Source organism: Bos javanicus, chromosome 10 (genome assembly GCF_032452875.1).
Source record: "Bos javanicus breed banteng chromosome 10, ARS-OSU_banteng_1.0, whole genome shotgun sequence".
In the NCBI taxonomy this organism is placed as follows: domain Eukaryota; kingdom Metazoa; phylum Chordata; class Mammalia; order Artiodactyla; family Bovidae; genus Bos; species Bos javanicus.
This window is the reverse complement of record NC_083877.1, coordinates 20,928,706-20,947,575: the sequence shown is the minus strand read 5'-3', so window position 1 is coordinate 20,947,575 and position 18,870 is coordinate 20,928,706. Positions and strand designations below refer to the sequence as shown.

The window sequence follows — 18,870 nt, the reverse complement described above, 5'->3', positions numbered from 1 at the left end:
GGTGTGATAGCCGAGCACAGCGTTAAGTCTGAGTGGACTGGATTCCCCTAGTATGTTCCCAGATGCTAAGTCTGGATCCTCCTAACCCTCCTCCTTGTCTCCAGGACCTGAGCGTAATGCTGAGGGTGGAGGTGTTTGCAGAGCTGCCAGCTGGGAGGAGGTGGCACGGGAATTCCCAGGTGCTACTCTCGGCTCACACCCGCGGGGATGGTGCCAAGAACATCGCAGGGATCACCGAGGCTGGGAAAGCGGGAAAGGAAGGTCGAACTTCCCCAGATGTGGCCAGGTCCTCTCCTAGCATCGCCCTTGGCCGCAAGTTCCTTCCTTCGAGGGTCAGCGAGGACGAGCCAGACGCGTCCCGAGCAAGCAGTGAAAAGGGAGGAGCCTGGCAAGGATGACCCCGCGAGGGGTACCCAGGCCCACAAACAAAAGAAATAGGTTCTGCTGACGGTGCCCGAGGAGTGGATGACACGGAAAGTGAGGGCGCTGTGCCCCCGCCCGGGAGATAGCCCGGGCTCCAAGGCGACACGCACAGGGCGTCGCACGCGGGAGCCGGCGGGAGGGGTGGGCGCGAGCGCGCGCAGGGTCTCACGCGGCCCGGAGGCGCGGCGCGCATGCTCAATCAGGAACCTCTCCGGGCGGGGCGGGAGACCCGGCGCTCCGAGGCGGGGGGAGGAGCGCTCGCGCAGCCGCCCCTGACAGGAGCGGGCTCCGCGGCTGCTGCATCGCTCAGCGCCCGGGCCCTGCCGGAGCCGGGTCTAGCATGTGCCGCGGCTCCCCGGCGGCGGTGACGGCGGCTCCTCTGCAGCAACAGCGGCAGCAGCGGCCGCCATGGCCAAGTCCAGCGCGGAGCTCACCCGCGAGCTGCAAGGTACGAGGCTGCGGTGGTCTCTGGGACGCTCCGTCCGGGAGCCTCCCAGCCCTAGTGCGTTACTCTCCGCGGTACACCCCGGTCCCTCCGCCCCTCATGCATCCCGGTTCCAGGGCAGCCCCCTGCCCCTGCATCCCAGCTCGGGGCATCGCTGTCCCCAGAGCATCCTCCGCTGCCCCCTCGCCTCACCCTTCAGGACCTACCTGTCCCAGAGCCTCCCGTCCCGATCTTCAGTGACAGGTGCAGTCCCTTCACGCTCCCTGGGGCTGACTCTCAGCTATCCTGGCCCATCGCTAGGCGAAGCATCCAGTCTCGCCGCCGGAGAGTCCCCTTTCCCCCGCCGGGCGGGGCCAGGCCCGCCCCGCCGGGTGATGGGAGCTGCCCCAGGTCCTGACCGCCTCTGGGCTCAACACCCTCCCTCCTCCCGGCCCCGCCCCGGAACTGGCTCCAAAGAGCCCCTCAAGAAGCCGGGCTGTGCCCAGGCAGTGGGGGCAAAGACGGGAGTCAGGGAAGAGGGCTTGGACTGGAGCTAAAACCGGGAGCAGGGTCTCTGCAGCTCACCTACAACAACCCTCATACCAGCCTGCCCCCTGCTCTCTACCCCACACCCACACCTCAAGGCCTCTCCTGTTTGCCTGGTCCTCAGACTGTTCCAAACCAAGACCGACCCCCCAGCACAGCCACAGCCCTGACCCCAAGAGGTGGGAGCACAGGCTAGCGCACGCAGAGACCAGGACTCTCAAGGATACTCAGAGGCATGCTACACTGTGCCCATCTCCCACACCTCCAGAGGCACACAAGCACAGTTGTGAGATGTGTGTACCCACATCTTTACAGAAACTGCACACACACACACACACAGGCACGCACGCACGCACACTGGGATATCTGGATGATTCTCCAGCAGATGGATATGGGACTCATTTAAACACTAACTCCTTCCTACCTCCCTACCCCCCACCCACAGGAGAACTGGCTGGCTCTGTGCCCCTTTCACAACTGCAAGTACTGCATACTCATTCACACTTACCCATCCTCAACACAAGCTCCCTGGCATCTTCTTTACACACATAGTAAAAGGCAGACACCACACCAGACCATCAAGCATGTAGTGGGACACCCCCACGCCCCTACACACTGACTCACTCTGTATGGGTTGACAGCTGCTGGAGTGCACGGGTTGGGAAAATCCTTCACACTCTCCCAGAGTGCCACGCAACTACTGTCCCTCAACTCAGGGACAGCAGAAGCCAGAGTTTTTTCCGTAGCACCCCTGCCTTTCTAATAGAAAAAGTTACCCAAGAAGGAAAGATCTCAATTCCTGTTCTTCATCTCTCTCTGATTCTCTCTCCTCCTCTCTGCCCCTGCCCCTGGAGGGCCTTGGGTATGTGGGGGTAGCTAGGGTAAGGGGGGCCCTGAGCAGCCTACTACCCACCTGCAGACAGCATCCGGAGGTGCCTGAGCCAAGGGGCTGTGCTCCAACAACATCGCGTGAAGCTGGAGACAAAGCCCAAGAAGTTCGAGGACCGAGTACTGGTAAGGGACTGGACTGGGGGAAGGAAGGGGGAATCAAGGGCACCTGGGCTGGTAAGGGCAAGGAACCTGGGGGGCAAAGGAGACAGGTGGAGGAGTGCTGAAAAGACATAGCCTGTGGGAGGGGGAGGCTGGACTGGCTGGATGTCCAGGAACCTGGGGCAGGGCATGAGAGAAGCAGGGACTTTCAGAGCAGAAGGCCAGTTGGCAGGGAGTGCACACGGACTGAGGGCGCTGACAGAGCGCAGGGGGACTAGAGCCCAGGAAACTACCATTTGCTGCTGATGCTCTATTTTTCCCCTCTCTGAAGGCCCTGACCTCCTGGCGTCTCCACCTCTTCCCCCTTAAAGTCCCAGCCAAGGTGAGTTGGGCTGATGAGTGGGAGAACACCCAGGGTGCCCTCCTCTGAGCCCAGCAGCCAGGCCCTGACCAGGAGCTGCACATTCCCATGCCCCCACCCCTCAGGTGGAGAGCTCCTTCAATGTCCTAGAGATCCGCGCCTTCAACACGCTCAGTCAGAACCAGGTGAGCACTGGAGCGTGGGCTCCGCTCCTGGGCCAGCAGGAGGAGGGAACCTGTGTCTGAGTCCCTGCCGCTCCCTCTCCCCCAGATCCTAGTGGAGACGGAGCGTGGCATGGTGAGCATGCGGCTGCCATCAGCTGAGAGCGTGGACCAGGTGACACGACATGTGAGCTCTGCCCTCTCCAAGGTCTGCCCTGGCCCTGGGTGAGTGGCAAAGGAGGAGTCTCTCAGGGGTCAGACAATAAAGAAGCCCCCTCCCCCCTCCCTCCTTCCCCTGGTCCTGGGACCCCGTGACACCAAGAAGAGCTCTCATGTCCCCAGTCCTGCTTTTCCTAGGGATCCAGAATCTGTAACAGAGGAAGAATTGAGAGCCGCTTTCCACCCATCTTGGGATGGATTTGTTGTTTTTCCAGGAGTCTAATCCGGCGTGGAAATGCAGACACCCCGGACGGGCCCCGAGACACGTCCCCCAACTCTGAGACTTCCACATCCACCACCCACAGTGTCTGCGGTGAGCAGGGGCAGGCTGGAGGGAAAGGGGGCCTACACCACCCTGCCCCTTGCTCAGAGTCCTCTGTGTATAGGGCTTGAGGCTCCACAGCTCCCAGACCTCGGAGGTTCATGATGCTGCAGGAACCCAAGACACTGGCACATAAAATGACCTTGACCTTTCCTTGAATGCTCCAAGTCTCCTCCCCACCCCCTTAGCCTTTAAGGAGCCAGCCCATCTCCTGCCCCACAGGTGGCTTCTCTGAGACCTACGCTGCCCTGTGCGACTACAATGGGCTGCACTGCCGTGAAGAGGTGCAATGGGTGCGTTTGGGTAGGGACCTGGCAGGCGGGCAGGTGGGACCTGGAGGGAGGGGCCACGGAGGAGGGGAGCAGATGCGAGCCAGTTCCACCTCTCCAAGGATGTGGACACCATCTATCATGCCGAGGATAACCGAGAGTTCAATCTTTTGGATTTCAGCCACTTGGAGAGCCGGTAAGTAGACGGGATAGAGACTTAACCCTGCATTCCAGCCTCAGCCCAGCCCTGGCCCTTCTAGCCTCTCCCTTCTGGCCCCACCAAGCCTGGGCTCTGTCTCCCAGCCCCCACACCCACTGCCCTCCACCCATCTAGGCTTCCAACCACCCCATCCTTAGTCTCTTCTTTCCTGCCCCCATCAATCTTCCCACAGAGACTTGGCCCTAATGGTGGCAGCCCTGGCCTACAACCAATGGTTCACCAAACTCTACTGCAAAGACCTGCGGCTGGTAGGGTCTAGGAGGAATGGGGGACGGGAGAGTAGTGCCCTCTCTGGCTCCTGACCACACGACCCCCTCTGTCCCCAGGGCTCTGAAGTGCTAGAACAGGTGCTACACACCCTGAGCAAGTCGGGGAGCCTTGAAGAGCTGGTGCTGGACAACGCTGGGCTTAAGACGTGAGGCCAGCCTCCTCCTTGGGTAGTGGTGCTCCTTGATGTAGTCTTAGGGTCCCAGAACCTCAGGGCATGATGTAGGCCTCGTGATGTAGAACCATCTCATCCAGCTCCTCACTTTACAGAAGAGGAGACTGAGGCCCAAAGAGGGCACACAGCAAGTCCCACCTAAGCCTCCCGACCCCCAGCTCCACGGCCTTCCCCAGTATCTCCGAGCCCCATCCCCTCCTGCCGTCAGCCGCAGAGCAGACTACTCTGCTCCTGTCTCGAGGACCCGCAGCCGGGCTTTGTCTCAGCACCACTTCCCAGGTACTCCTGAGTGACAGCAGGCTCCCTGCAGGCCCCGAGCTGCTCCTCACCTGTGGGGACCTCTGACCATTGCAGCCCCAGCCAGGCAGGCAGATGGAGGAGGAGGGGAAGCCCAGAGCCTGGGACAAACACATCCTTCCTCCCCTTCCCTGAAGGGACTTTGTCCAGAAGCTGGCCGGGGTGTTTGGGGAGAACGGGAGCTGTGTGCTGCATGCCCTCACTCTGTCCCACAACCCCATCGAGGACAAGGGTGAGCCCCAGCCCTGAATCCTGCCCCCCACCACGATGCAGACCCGCCCAGCCCAGCCCAGAGCCCAACCCAGGGCTGAACAGGGGCTCTCCAACCTGATGCCAGCCCCTATCCCAGTACCTCCATCCTAGACCCCAGGCCCACATTCCACTCAAGCCCCCTGTCTGACTCTGCACTGCCTGCCCCCACTGCCTATCTCTCAGGGAGGCCCTTTTCTCTCTCCACTCCCCAGGTTTCCTCAGTCTGAGCCAGCAGCTCCTCTGCTTCCCCACTGGCCTCACCAAACTGTGCCTGGCCAAGACTGCCATCTCCCCTAGAGGTACTTGCCCCGGGACCCCTGACCTCTGGCCCCTGACCCCTCCCCCCCCCCTCGCCGTACTACCTGGGTATCAAGTCCCAGAGGCCCCACCCATGCACATGGTATCCCAAGGATCACAGAAGGGACAGGAGCACAGCTGGGGAGTGGGGAAGAATTGCATGCAAGGGGGAGAGGTGGGGATGGGGGCCAACCCAGCCCAGTGCCCGCTGTGCTCAGGGCTCCAGGCGCTGGGCCAGACCTTTGGGGCCAACCCGGCCTTTGCCAGCTCTCTCCGGTACCTGGACCTGAGCAAGAACCCTGGGCTGCTCGCCACCGACGAAGCCAACGTGAGTCCACGAACAGCGCCTCAAGTCCCTGCAGAAATACACTCAGGGCCTGGAGTCTCTGCCCTTTAGCCCTGGGGAGGGGAGGGGCTCTGTCACCCCTCCCCCTGCAGCCCCCTCTGTCCTTCCTTCCCAGGCCCTCTACAGTTTCCTGGCCCAGCCCAATGCCCTGGTACACCTGGACCTGGCGGGGACCGACTGCACCATCGACTCGGTGAGGGGTTGGTGATGGGGGAGCCAGCCTGCAGGGACTTGGGGAGGCCAGGGTGGGTCTCTGCCTCACCTTGTACTCTCTGGTCTCTGTACTCTCTTTGAGTACAGAGGTGGGTCAAGCTGGTAGGACGGCTTCAGGTTCAGCAAAATTCCAAAGCGACCCCAAAGCTCACCCCTGTGTGGCACTTTGTGCGCTGCCCAAGGTTGTGCTATAGCTGTGCCTGAAAGCCAGCCTGGATCCATCCCCTGGCTGTGCACCCCAGCGCAGGGCTGAGTCCCCCTGGGGGAAAGGACTCCTTCCCTAACTTGAACCAGCCACCTTATAAGCCTGTGGTGGCCCTGGCTTTAACACATCCACTGCCTATGAGCCTCTCACACCCCTGGGGCCGGACAGGTGGGAGGACACCCACTTTCCACAGAGGGGAAACTGAGGCTTGAAGAGGCTAAGTGAGGCAGGCACAGCGGGCCTTGCACAGACTGACCACAGAGGGTGAAGCGCCAGGACCTCGGTGGGGTTGGAGGAGGGAGTCTTCGCTGCCCCTTGAGATGCGCCCTGTCTCCCCCACAGCTTCTGGGTGCCCTACTTCACGGCTGCTGCTCCCACCTCACCTACCTCAACCTGGCGCGAAACAGCTGCTCCCACAGGTGGGAGCGCAGGGGTGTGGGGAGTGGAGGGGCAAGCCATGGGCACCCCCTCCCTTGCTGACCCCAGACATCTCCACAGGAAGGGCCGGGAGGCGCCCCCGGCCTTCAAGCAGTTCTTCAGCAGCGCCTACACTCTGAGCCACGTCAACCTGTCGGCCACGAGGCTGCCCCTGGAGGCCCTCAGGTCGGGTGGGTGCAGGGTTGGGGGCGTCCGAGGGGGAGCCCTGGGAGAAGGGGCGAAGGGTAAAGGTGGGCCCGCTGACCTTGTTCCCACAGGGCACTGCTCCAGGGCCTGTCCCTCAACAGTCACCTCAGCGATCTGCACCTGGACCTCAGCAGCTGTGAGGTGAGCCCTCCTTCCTCTGCCATTCATCTCTCTGACCTAAGTCAAGCTCTGACTCCATGTTGCCTCTGCACTACCCCTCTGCAGCCCCACAACCTGACCACACCTCCACTCTTTCTAGAGGTCATTTGCAGTCTCCGGTATCCCCTCCCTGACCGCTTGGGGATGGGAAATACCAGGCTTTCCCAGCAGATGGCAGGAACAGGCTGTCTCCAGAGCAGCGGCCCAGAGATTTTTCTGGCAGAAGGAAGGGAAGAGAGCCCTGGGGAAGGATCTGGTGTGGAGAAGGGGCCTCCTGATTTCACACTCGAGACCCGATTTGACCTTGAATCCTGGTGTGACTCCTCTTATCTCTGAGCATTAGAGGGGCCCTATCTTCCACCCCAACCCCTGCCTCCTGCCTCACCCCCACTGTGTCCCTACAGCTCCGCTCAGCTGGAGCCCAGGCTTTGCAGGAGCAGCTGGGGGCTGTCACCTGTGTGGGCAGCCTGGATCTGTCAGACAATGGTGAGTGGGGGCCCCTCCCTTCCTGGGGGCCAGGTGGGGACAGGGGCCTGGAGCCTGGGGGAGAAACCCTCAGATGACTCTTGTGAGACTCAGGCCTCAAGTCCAGGCTTCTCCATCTGCCGGCCAGGGTTCGACTCAGACCTCCTGACACTGGTGCCTGCACTTGGGAAGAACAAGTCTCTCAAGCACCTGTTCCTGGGAAAGAACTTCAACGTCAAGGCCAAGTGAGGCCCCCCTCCCTATACCCACAGACCCCCACTCCATCATCAGCTTATCCTTTTGGCTCACTGTATCACCCCTGACCACCTTTCTGCTGCTCCAGTAGCATGACCCCAGCCCCCTCTCCTCCTACTCTGAGTCCCAACTCCCTGCAGGACCCTGGAGGAGATCCTCCACAAGCTGGTACAGCTGATCCAGGAAGAGGACTGTGTGAGTGCCGGGGCCTGGGAGGGGACCTGCAGTGATGGGGGCTGCAGGGACTGGGTCCAACCCCCCACTTGCCAACACAGTCCCTGCAGTCACTGTCGGTGGCAGACTCCCGGCTGAAGCTTCGCACCAGCATCCTCATCAATGCCCTGGGCAGCAACACCTGCCTGGCAAAGGTGGATTTGAGCGGCAATGGCATGGAGGACATCGGGGCCAAGATGCTGTCTAAGGCCCTGCAGATAAACTCCTCCCTCAGGTGGGGCCCACGCCTCGACCCTCTCACCTGGAGCCCCAGCCCTCCCCCAAACACACATACCTGCCCTCCCTGCTGCCTCACTGCTTATACCCCAGTTTCCAGGAGACCCTTAGTCCCAGGACTATCTCTGAGTCAGCCTCATTAACTAGGAAAGGTGGGAGGGCTCCCGGTGGGGCTGTCCCTGCTCCCTAAGAGAGGCCCAGTAGGAGGGGTAACAAGCTGATGCCCACCCTTTCCCCAGAACTATCCTCTGGGATCGGAACAATACATCCGCCCTGGGCTTTCTGGACATTGCGAGGGCCCTGGAGAGGTGAGTAGGCTAGGGCCCTGCCCTAACCAAGCCCCCAGCCTCCCTGTACCTGGATCCAGCCTGAACTTCACAAGCCCCAATCCAGTGCATCTGACCTAATAGCATAGAAACGTTAAGGAGGACCGTGGAGGGACGTGGTCAGCAAGAGGTGGGTGTGGGCAGCAGGAGCCTGCCCTGCCACCTCCTCCCCACCCAGCTGTGCCGCTCTGTCCCACAGCAACCACACGCTGCGCTTCATGTCCTTCCCAGTGAGCGACATCTCCCAAGCCTACCGCAGCGCCCCCGAGCGCACCGAGGACGTCTGGCAGAAGGTGGTGGCCTGAACAGGGTGGATCCCCGGGGGCAGGGGCCAGCCCGCCTGCCCCGGTCCTGACCCCACCCACCCATCATCTCTAGATCCAGTGGTGCCTGGTGAGGAACAATCACTCCCAGACATGCCCCCAGGAGCAGGCCTTCAGGCTGCAGCAGGGCCTGGTGACCAGCAGCGCCGAGCAAGTAAACGTTTCCCTCCGGGACATGGGGGCACACGTGGGCATGCGGGGAGCACAGGGGTGATGTGTTGGAGTGCAGGGCGGGGTGGGGAGGGGTCGGGAGAGAGGCATCCTGAGGTGCCTACAGCTGGACTGAGCGTGTGAGAGAGCAAACAGAATGGACATGCAGAACGTGGGCCCCAAACATGAGAGAACATGTGGGCAAACAGCAGGGGTCTCGGACAAGGGGTCCCAGGACTGTGGGAGCTCTGCTGAGCGTTCAAGAATGGCCTCCCAAGAGGGAGGGTATGGGGAGGGAGGAGGGAGGAGGGTTCAGGATGGGGAACACAGGTATACCTGTGTCGATATTTGGCAAAACTAATACAATATTGTAAAGTTTAAAAATAAAATTAAATTAAAAAAAAAAAAAAGAATGGCCTCCCAAGAAGAGGAAGGGACAGGCCATCGGTAGACGTCACCCTTGCCCTGTCAGTGGCAGCACCAGCGACATGGTCCAAGGGAGCCCAGAAATGGGGCACCCAGGGCCCATCTGGGAAGGTGAAGAGGCGGGGGTCCCCCCTGACACTCCTGCCACTGTGCTGCAGATGCTGCAGCGACTGTGCGGACGGGTGCAGGAGGAGGTCCGGGCCCTGAGGCTGTGCCCCCTGGAGCCTGTGCAAGACGAGCTGCTCTACGCCCGGGATCTCATCAAGGATGCCAAGAACTCCCGGGCGGTGAGCATTCTGCAGCCCCGCCCTCCCCCGACAGTCTAGAGAGCACAGGAAGGCCACGTGCCAACCCAGGAGCATCCACCCCCTGCCCCGTGCATCTACCTTCCTAGCCCAGGGCCCCCCAGGGACCCAGTGAGGCCCAATTCTGGCTTTCTGATCAGACCCTGTTCCTTCTCCAGCTGTTTCCCAGCCTCTACGAGCTGGGCCACATGCTGGCCAACGACGGGCCTGTGCGGCAGAGGCTGGAGTCAGTGGCCAGTGAGGTGTCCAAGGCTGTGGACAAGGAGCTTCAGGCAAGTCCCGGGGGGAGGAGCCCAGTGCTGACCAAGGCCCTTAGCCGAGGGCAGAGGTCAGCACAGGGGGATTACTGTGGGCAAGAAGGAAGTGCAGAAGACCACCTACATGCCCGCTGCCCCAAGGCATTGTCAGAAAACTGGGCTTGGATGTTTGTTGCTCCTTTCAGCCTTAGCCCCTGAACTCTGACTTCTCCCTCTGGACTCTGATCCTTAGACTGACTCTCCCTTGTCCATGTGTCCATGTGGTAGGATGGCAGGAACACTGACCAGGATGTGGGGAGGCCTGAGTGTCCAAGGCTCTGCTGCTAACCTGCCCTGTGACCTTGATGAGCTAGACATGCTGCAGTCTCTTCCGTTGTGGGGCCAGCCCTGACCTCCTTGGGGCTCTGGCCTCCTTTCGTCCCACACTAGGTGATCCTGGAGTCCATGGTCAGCCTGACGCAGGAATTATGCCCCGTGGCCATGCGGGTGGCCGAAGGGCACAACAAGATGCTGAGCAACGTGGCCGAGCGTGTCACCGTGCCCCGGAACTTCATCCGCGGGGCGCTACTGGAGCAGGCGGGACAGGATATTCAGAACAAGCTGGAGTGAGAGGCAGGGGCGGGGCTGGAACGGGCTGGACTTGGCCTTGAGCACTTAGGGACTCCGGGGCCCAGCTATCAGCAATGAATAATGAATGACAATCTCCATTATAAGAGATGAATCTTTAACCAACTGCAACCTTGCTATTTAGGGCCTGACTGGTCTTTGCCCTAGAAGTGTAAATGCTGAGCTGGGGTTTAGGAGTCCAGACAGTGCACACAGGTGTACACATACACACAGCCGCACACAGACCCCAGGAAGTGACCTCTAGAAACAGAGCACAGCCTCCTCAGAGGTAGGGACAAAGAATACAGGTACATGGACTGCACTGCTTATCCCCCCACATTTTCGTGGCCCCTAGAGCACTCTTTCATTCCAGTCTGGGTACCACCTCTCAAGACAAGGAAACAAAGGAAAATTATAACACAAACCCATGAAATAGGCAAGCTCAAGAAATACTGGTTCCTGCTTTTACAGCAGTTGTTGATGCTGTTCAGTCACTCTGTTGTGTCCAACTCTTTGCAACCCCATAGACTGCAGCACTCCGAGCATCCCTGTCCTTCACTATCTCCTGGAGTTTGCTCAAACTCATGTCCATTGAGTCAGTGATGCCAGCTAAGGCCAGCAGAATTCACTCAGCAACTCAACTTACCTCTGTCTGTTGCCCTGGAGCTCCAGGGACCTGACCCAGAGCCCCTGTGCTCCTCTTTCCCCTCGGTTCCTTCTCGTCCACCCTCCTCATCCACACACCCCTAGGCTGGAAGGGCTGTGGGTGGAGCTGAGTGGTAGACCCACGGTACCTTGTACAGCAGCTGTGTTTTCCGTGGGCAGCCAGGGCAGCTGGCCCACTCTCTCAGGCATCTGGGAAAGGCTGGGGCAGAGACGCCAAGGTGGGGAAGGGGGAGCTGAGTACCTCTCCCTGTGCCCACAGTGAAGTGAAGCTCTCAGTTGTCACCTACTTGACCAACTCCATAGTAGACGAGATCCTGCAGGAGCTATACCACTCCCACAAGAGCCTGGTAAGACTTCTGAGCCTCCACCAGGTCCAGGGAGGCCCTCTACCCCATCCCACATCAACCCGCCTGCCCCCCCAACCCTCCCCATCAAGATCCTGGGAGGCGGGCAACCTCCTTGGGATCTTGATCTTCCTTGTTCACACCTGTCCTTCCCTAGGCCCGACACCTGGCCCAGCTAAGAACATTGTCAGATCCACCAGGGGGGCCAGGCCAAGGGCAGGATCTGTCCTCCCGAGGCCGAGGCCGGAACCACGACCACGAGGAGACCACAGATGATGAGCTTGGAACCAACATCGTGAGCACCCCCACTCCCCTCCTTAACCTTGGTCCTGCCCCCGAACCTGCAAACCACCGTCCCTTTCTACGTCCCTGGACTCCACCCTCTACCCCACACTGGGTCTCATCCCCTCACCCGGATCCCACCCAGCCTCTTCCCTTGTCCCATTGCCTCGGCTGCCTGAGGATGGGGAGGCACGATGGACCCTAAAGAGAAGACTTCATGAGGAATGGGAGGCTCCAGGTGAGTCTCCTGGGACTTGCCACCTGGCCCCATCATTCGCCTCCCTCTCTGCAGGACACCATGGCCATCAAAAAGCAGAAACGCTGCCGCAAGATCCGGCCAGTGTCTGCCTTCATTAGTGAGTCTTCCAGCCTCCGAGCTGATGGCACTGATTCTGTTTCTTTTATCTCTGCCTCTCCAACCTGCTCTCTCCCCATCCCTCCTGCTAGTCCCTCTAATGCTGCTGTCCCCACAGGTGGGAGCCCTCAGGACATGGAAAGTCAACTGGGGAGCCTGGGAATCCCCCCTGGCTGGTTCTCAGGACTCGGGAGCAGCCAGCCCGCAGCTAGTGGTTCCTGGGAAGGTCTATCCGAGCTGCCCACTCACGGCTATAAACTAAGGCATCAAACACAAGGGCGGCCCCGGCCCCCCAGGACCACCCCTCCAGGACCTGGTCGGCCCAGTGTGAGTCCCTAAGGCCTCACCAGAGGACCAGCTCCACTTAGCAATGCCAGAGCCAGGGACTCTAGCTCTAGGACACCAATGCCAGAGGTCCTAGCCTTGTGGGATCGGGTGGGGGCCCAGGCAGGCCATGGAACAGAAGAGGGAGCATCCAGATTGGATGGAGCTAGACCTGGTCACAGATAGGAAATCTGCCTGCTGGACAGTGGCAGTTCTCATTTTGGTGAGAGTCAAGAGCTGCCAAGCTTGAGATACCCATGTAGCCTGAAGTCTGTGTTTGCATGGGGTCAGGAGGAGGCAAGCTCAAGTCCCAGGGGGCTGGCCTTGAATAGAGGGGAGGAGGGCTTCCTCACCCAGATAATATATCCTACAGGACTTTCCTCCCAGCAGGCGCCAGTACCTGGGACCCGTCAGGAGAACGGAATGGCCACCCGCCTGGATGAGGGGCTGGAGGACTTCTTCAGCAGAAGAGTCATGGATGAAAGCTCCAGGTGGGGCATCCAGGCACACCCCCAGTTTCAGCAGGCCCCGAGGCCCTAGGAAAGCTCCTGTGTCCACCCACCTCCCAGGGAGGTTTCTCCAGTGGCAGTCTCTCTGGGACATTTCCCCCCACATTCTTTCTTCCCCTCCCAGCCCTTAGTTCCCATATTGTCTGAATCTCCTCAGGACAGCTGGAAGGAATGGGGCTGGAATGAACCACCAGAGTGGGATTGCAGGAGTTGGGGGTTGGGTAGCAGGCCCTGGGATGGGATGACAGTGGCACCAGGCCTGGAGGGGACATGCTGTCACTGTCCTGCACAGATGCCGCAGCCTCTCTCCAGAAGGAACTGGGTCACTTGGAGAGGCTGAGAGAAGGAGGGGAAGGCGTCCCTGGGAGGGAAGAGACTGCTGGAGGGTTACAACAGGAAAGTTGAGGACACCATCCCCTGGGAATATGTAGACAGAGTTACGGAGCAGCAGGGAACAGTAGATGAGAGAGAGTGGGGGATTCTGAGAACCACGAACGGCTTCAGCATCTGGCACTGGGCTCTCCCCACGACTTAGTCACTAACTCTCCCCGACCTTGCCCAGCTACCCCCGGACTCTGAGGACCCTGCGTCCAGGCCTGTCCGAACCGCCACTGCCTCCACTGCAGAAGAAAAGGCGCCGAGGCCTGTTTCACTTTCGCCGGCCCCGGAGCTTCAAGGGGGACAGGGGGCCAGGCTCCCCCACCACCGGGCTCCTCCTCCCTCCTCCCCCACCCCCACCCCCAACTCAGGAGAGCCCCCCCAGCCCGGATCCCCCCAGCCTTGGCAATAACTCCTCCCCCTGCTGGAGCCCTGAGGAGGAAAGCAGCCTCCTCCCCACCTTTGGCGGGAGCCGGGGGCCTTCCTTCCGCAGGAAGACGGTAAGTGAGGCAGGGGCTCTGAGTCCTGGTGCCCACACAACCCATCACCCCAGGCAATTAGTGGCAGGATGCTAGAACTCAGGGATCAGGAGAACTTTGTCATCCTAGGTCTCCACTCCTTGGCTCCTTGGGCTAAGCCTAGTGACCCAGACTCCCAGCATGCAAATGAGGGCAGTGGAAGGACTCCTCAGAGGGCCCGGGTAGGGCTTCCAGACAGGGGACTTGGAGAGGTATGGAGCCCCTTCTCCGTAAGAAACTGCTTCTAAATCTGTAACCTTGTTCCAGGGCACTGAGGGGGCAGAGCCTGGGGAGGGAGGCCAGGCCCCCGGGGCAGCACAGCAGCCGAGGGTCCATGGCGTCGCCCTTCCTGGGTTGGGAAGAGCCAAGGGTTGGAGCTTCGATGGGAAACGAGAGGTGAGGGGAGCCCAGAGTGGCAAACTGGGGGTCCTGCAGGTTCCTGCTTACCACCCTCCCCTCCCCATGGGCCTGCCCCCTCTCGTCCCCATGGGCCTGTGGTTCATAGGTCAGTGGAGAGCAGTGCTTTGGAGAGGAAGGTGTGTGCTGTGGCTCTGCCCCTACACTTGGTGCAGAACCCTGGACAAGTCACTTAACCTTCCAGAGCCTCTGTTTCCTTGTAAAGTGTGTGGCCCCCAAAATACTTAACTTCTAGAGCGGCTTCCCAAATTTTAGTGACTTGATCACCAGCTTTATGACTGCTTTAACCTTATACCACATACCATTTACATAATATTTTTATTGAAATCAACTCACCTTTTTAAACTCAGTCTGGACCTAAGCATTATCATCTTTTAAAATCACAGGCTTGTACTAGTCATGTTTTTTCTACGACACATAAAATAAACACATATTAAAATAACAGTATATTCATTCACGTAAACCATTTGTTATGTCCCCGAGGGGTGGTATGGGTATCATTCTTTGAGGAAAAGAGTCTGAGTGTCTAGGGACCAATAACATGAGCTGCTAGAGCAGAAGCCCCTTGCTGACCGCAGTCCCCACACAGAAGAGACTTTTTTATGACCTGACTCAGCTGTCCTTTCAGGGCACAGGCCCAGACCTGGAGGGCAGCGTCCAGGCTTGGCAGAAACGGCGTTCTTCAGATGACGCAGGTAAGAATGGGCGCCCTCACTTCCTTCCTTTGACCCCTCTCTCAGCCCAACCCAACATGCATTTCCCCCCTCTCCCTTTCCCACCCTCTCCTTCCTCTCCAGGGCCTGGAGCCTGGAAGCCCCCGCCACCCGCCCAAAGCACCAAGCCGAGCTTCAGTGCCATGCGCCGAGCAGAGGCCACGTGGCACATAGGTATGGAAAGCCTCTTTCCTGGCAGCAGCTCTGAAGGCCCGAGTGTGTCCAGACAGACAAGCCAGGCAAGGCGGGGCAGTACAGCATCAACATTGTGAAGATGCTTCAGGATATTTACAAAACTACATCCAAAAGAAAGGCCCCACGGAACAAAAGTGCTTTGCCAGGCTGAGCCAACAGGAACAAAACTGTGTGAATGGTCGTGGGGAATTCTCTAGAGCAGGGGCCATCAGCAGAATGGTACTCTCCATAAAGAAGGCCTCTCTGTGTACCTCAGCTGGGGAAATGGTGGGCAGTACCAACCAGGTCCACCTCAAACATTCCAGTCTCCCCCACAAAGAGCTCACCAGACCATCCTCTGCCCACACAGAAAGGTGCCAACCAGAAGGGGCAAGAGCCCCCCGCCTTGGGGGTCAGACACCCTGGGCGTTCGATTGGGCTCAGCCACCACCTGTAGTGTTGACCTCAAACAAGTTATTTACCTTCCAGAATAAAGAGTGGGGGATCATAGTATGACACCTCCCTTCTGCCGGGTTCAGAGCACCTTTCATTTAGGGAGCCGCTAACAGAAAACCAGTCAGCTTGGCATCATTCTCAGTTCCCACAGGCCTGGAATGTGACCCTCCAACAATACTGACAGGGACAAATCTCCCTGGAGAGGTTGACACTCCCTTCCCTCCTCCACTCCCACCCAGGGCTAGGGCGTGAGGGTGCCCTGCAGAGCTAGGCTGGCCTGAGGCTTGGCAATGCCTGGGCACCTGCCCCATCCTCCAAGGCCAACACATCATGTGGAACATCTTCCCTGATGATCCTGTCCCATAAGCAGGCTAGTTAAGACACCCGAAGACGGGTTCCAGCTTTCATTTAGGAGACCACGGTTGTGGGGGCCGGGGGGAGCACCCCGTCCCCCCCACACACACCTACTGCCAGCACCCTCCAGGTCTTCCTTACCTGCACCTCACAGATACACACACAGACAATCCCATCCATGTAACGTATCCTTGGGTCTGGAGTGCATAAAGCCACAAGGCGGGGCTAGGGTGCAATGAGAATGCCAGGCACCTCTCCTCCAGATTCACCACCTAAATCAGACTGGCAGAGAGTCCTAGGAAGGCCAGGCTGCAGCCTTGGCAGGGCCCCGGGGCACTGCAGCCCTGGATGGGCAACCATGCCTGTGAACCCAGCAGGCCCCAGACCCTGGCTCTGTCCCTGCTCTTCAAGAGGGTCAGCCCGAGCTCCCTGCAGAGGTGACAGGCTCAGGAGGATCCTGGGGACCAAGGGCTAAGGAAACTGGAGAGCAGAAGGAGACATCCAAGGCAGAGATGTAGGAGCAGAGGGGCTTGGAGGGGAAAGTCCTGGCATCCAGGGCTTTACAGGGGCAGGGGACTGGGAGGGCTATGCAAGAATGTCTTTTCCTGCAGTTTCTCCTCTCTTCCTATCCCCCAGCTGAGGAGAGCGCCCCCAACCATGGCTGCCAGAGCCCCAGCCCAGCCTCCCAAGATGGAGAGGAGGAAAAGGAGGGGGCTGTCTTCCCAGAGAGGACGGTTTCCACCAGGAATGCTAAGGTGAGAGCCAGCAAGGCTGTGGGGAGGGACCTTTGATGAAGCAAAAGGACAATCTAACTGACCCAGCTTCCTTCTTTGCCAGCTGCAGGACCCTCCATTAACTCTGAAGCCCCCAAAGCCCGTGGCTGTGCCCAGGGGCCGCCGGCCCCCACAGGAGCCAGGGGGCCGGGAGGAGGTCGAGACTGGGGGTGCAGCCCCAGGAATGAACAAACCCCGGCTGCAGCTGGGCTCACAGCAAGACCAAGAGGAGCCTGAGATCCAAGGTGCGCCACCTGCTAGAGGGGCTGGGGCACCTCTGGGGCCTCGCTGCCCCTCCCCTCGGGTCTCTTCCTGGGCACAGGATGAGTGGCAGACAGCCAGGAGCCACGGCCTGGTTGAGCGCCCAGCCCGGGAGCCGCACTCACATGCTAGGCCTGCCTTGACTGTCATTGCAGGGCCCCCAGATCCAGGCCGCCGGACTGCCCCCCTGAAGCCTAAGCGGACACGGCGGGCGCAATCCTGTGACAAGCTGGAACCTGACAGAAGACAGCCCCCTGACCCCACAGGTGCCAGAGGGGCGGTGAGAGGGTGGTCCCCCTGCCCACCCATCCATCTGATGCAGTGCCCCCACACGGGGCGGCTGGCTCTCCTTGCTGGGGAGACAGGGTTCCCTGGATTTTCCCAGCAGGAACCAGCGAGCCGGGAACAGACTGACAGTCGCTACGGCACCCTCCCCAGCCCTCCTCTCGACATGTGCCTCACAAGGACTCCGACCCCCACCCGCCCCCACACCCCCAAGCCCCTCTGCCAGCCCCTGTCCCAGGGGTGCAGGATGAGGCATGGGGGACCAGAAGTCAGGGAGCAGCCTGGAGAGAGGGAGGCTCTGCTTGCTTTGCAGATCTCCTCTCCTGGGAGGGCAGATCTGTCTCTCTATCCCCAGGGGCTCTCTCTCCACTTGTATAGAATAAAAAAACAAAATCACTGCCTGCCTGAGTCTCTGTTGCCTTCCTCATTCTCTGCTCCCATTCCCCACCAGCTGCTCCCCTTCCCTCAAGCCCCCACAGTGGAAAAGTGGGGACCATCCCCCCAGAGATGGGGCTAGAGCTCTAAGGGAAGAGGCAGGAAAGACTGCTGAGAGCTGCTGGGTGGGAGGGGACGCAGAAGCCCCCAGGCAGGGGGGTGTCATTTGCAGGGTCTGGGCTGAAAGCTGGCTGCAGAAGAGGCCAAGGTGGCAGAAAGCAGCATCAGTGTGTTTTGGGCTTTGCGGAGGTACAGTGGGACTGGGGAGGTCCTGGTGTCCCAGGAGGAGATTGGGAGCAGTATGCTATGTGTGTGTGCGCGTGTGTGCTTATGTACAGGCAGGCTCACTAATGGTGGAATTAAATGGTGATATGTCATCCCGGGGGCACCATCAGTAGTCTGAAATCTCAATAGTAGAGTGGCCTGCAGGTGAGCAGAAGTGCCTGTAGCGAGAGAAGATCAATGATTAAAATTAATTGTTTCCCATCAGTGTACTGACAAATGCTAGCTTGGCATCCAAGATGCTGCTCAAGAGCCTCTTCCTCTGTGAAGCCCTTCCTGATGCCTTCCCCTGACTCATCCAAATTGAGCCCTTCCTCCTGTGGCCCATTGCCTCCTCAATAGATCCATACTTTTTGCCTGTCATATCTCAATGCATTTGTTCTGATCATCTCTGTGGGATTTTTGTTCTATATGCACACACCTCCCCGAGGGGCAGGAGCTGTGTCTTAGTCCCCAGTGTAGCCCCAACCCCTGGCACAGTGCCTGGCACCCAAGAGATGCTCAATAAATTATTGCCACCTTAATACATGAGCAGCTTTGGGGATGGAAAGTGAAGTGCCCTGGTGACCCTTCTGTTGTACTCATCCAGACCACCATGTTCCCAAATGTCTTCACGTGCGGCATCCAGACGATTGCTCCTTTCCCCTGGCCTCACCAGGGAATGACTAATGTCTTGTTTGCTCAAGATCAGTGCATGGCAGGGCCCCTCCCACAGGATGTGGCCATATGGGCTGAATCTCAGGGTTGGGGGTAGTTACGGGCACCAGGAAGATGCCTTCGGAATCAGTCCAGCATATCTCCACACTGGGAAACCCCTATCTTCAGGAGGCTTCGTGACCGGGATGTGACACTGTGTGCTATTAAGCAATTGTGTCCGTTTCCTTGTCTCCCTGTTAAAAGGTGGAACTTTGATTTCTAAAACCTACAAGGCTCAGCATGATATGTAATGGTCTTTAAGGGACACGTGAAGATCTCCATTCTGTTGTATTCAGGTTGGTGGGCGTGGATGAG

The 18,870-nt window shown here is 59.4% G+C and overlaps 1 protein-coding gene and 1 long non-coding RNA gene across 10 annotated transcripts in view; one reads left to right on the top strand and one right to left on the bottom strand.

Moving 5' to 3' along the window:
* The window catches only part of LOC133255863 (uncharacterized), a 146,965-nt gene extending 145,157 nt beyond the window's left edge, over window positions 1-1,808 (bottom strand). Inside the window, exon 1 of the long non-coding RNA XR_009739059.1 lies at window positions 1,075-1,808. This is a non-coding gene — a long non-coding RNA (uncharacterized LOC133255863). The remainder of the gene's footprint in view (window positions 1-1,074) is intronic.
* Window positions 50-17,543, top strand: CARMIL3 (capping protein regulator and myosin 1 linker 3). 9 transcript variants are annotated; one of them, XM_061430512.1, is made up of 40 exons: window positions 50-871; window positions 2,313-2,407; window positions 2,715-2,765; window positions 2,870-2,929; window positions 3,015-3,130; window positions 3,340-3,437; window positions 3,669-3,739; window positions 3,838-3,911; window positions 4,108-4,183; window positions 4,262-4,350; window positions 4,812-4,906; window positions 5,139-5,225; window positions 5,442-5,551; window positions 5,685-5,762; window positions 6,330-6,406; window positions 6,486-6,590; window positions 6,683-6,752; window positions 7,175-7,256; window positions 7,384-7,480; window positions 7,631-7,685; window positions 7,766-7,938; window positions 8,180-8,248; window positions 8,466-8,559; window positions 8,645-8,743; window positions 9,324-9,452; window positions 9,629-9,742; window positions 10,157-10,332; window positions 11,259-11,346; window positions 11,501-11,638; window positions 11,918-11,981; window positions 12,099-12,307; window positions 12,695-12,795; window positions 13,376-13,691; window positions 13,977-14,105; window positions 14,755-14,821; window positions 14,924-15,013; window positions 16,460-16,578; window positions 16,667-16,841; window positions 17,013-17,123; window positions 17,243-17,543. In XM_061430512.1, exons 1-40 carry the CDS (start codon window positions 832-834, stop codon window positions 17,269-17,271), a joined length of 4,116 nt encoding a protein of 1,371 aa, XP_061286496.1. In that variant the 5' UTR covers window positions 50-831; the 3' UTR covers window positions 17,272-17,543. The 9 variants fall into 9 exon arrangements, with proteins under 9 accessions (XP_061286496.1, XP_061286495.1, XP_061286494.1 ...); XM_061430511.1 differs by having other exon boundaries at window positions 16,661-16,841; window positions 17,246-17,543; XM_061430510.1 differs by having other exon boundaries at window positions 16,661-16,841.
* Window positions 17,544-18,870: the final 1,327 nt, after the last annotated feature.

Bases quoted from the DNA above. Each gene is read 5' to 3' on its own strand.
- CARMIL3 (XM_061430505.1), top strand. From the start codon at position 832: ATGGCCAAGTCCAGCGCGGAGCTCACCCGCGAGCTGCAAG. The intron at 5,552-5,684 runs GTGAGTCCACGA...CTTCCTTCCCAG, and splicing joins TCGCCACCGACGAAGCCAAC to GCCCTCTACAGTTTCCTGGC. The intron at 16,579-16,660 runs GTGAGAGCCAGC...CTTCTTTGCCAG, and splicing joins TTTCCACCAGGAATGCTAAG to CTGCAGGACCCTCCATTAAC.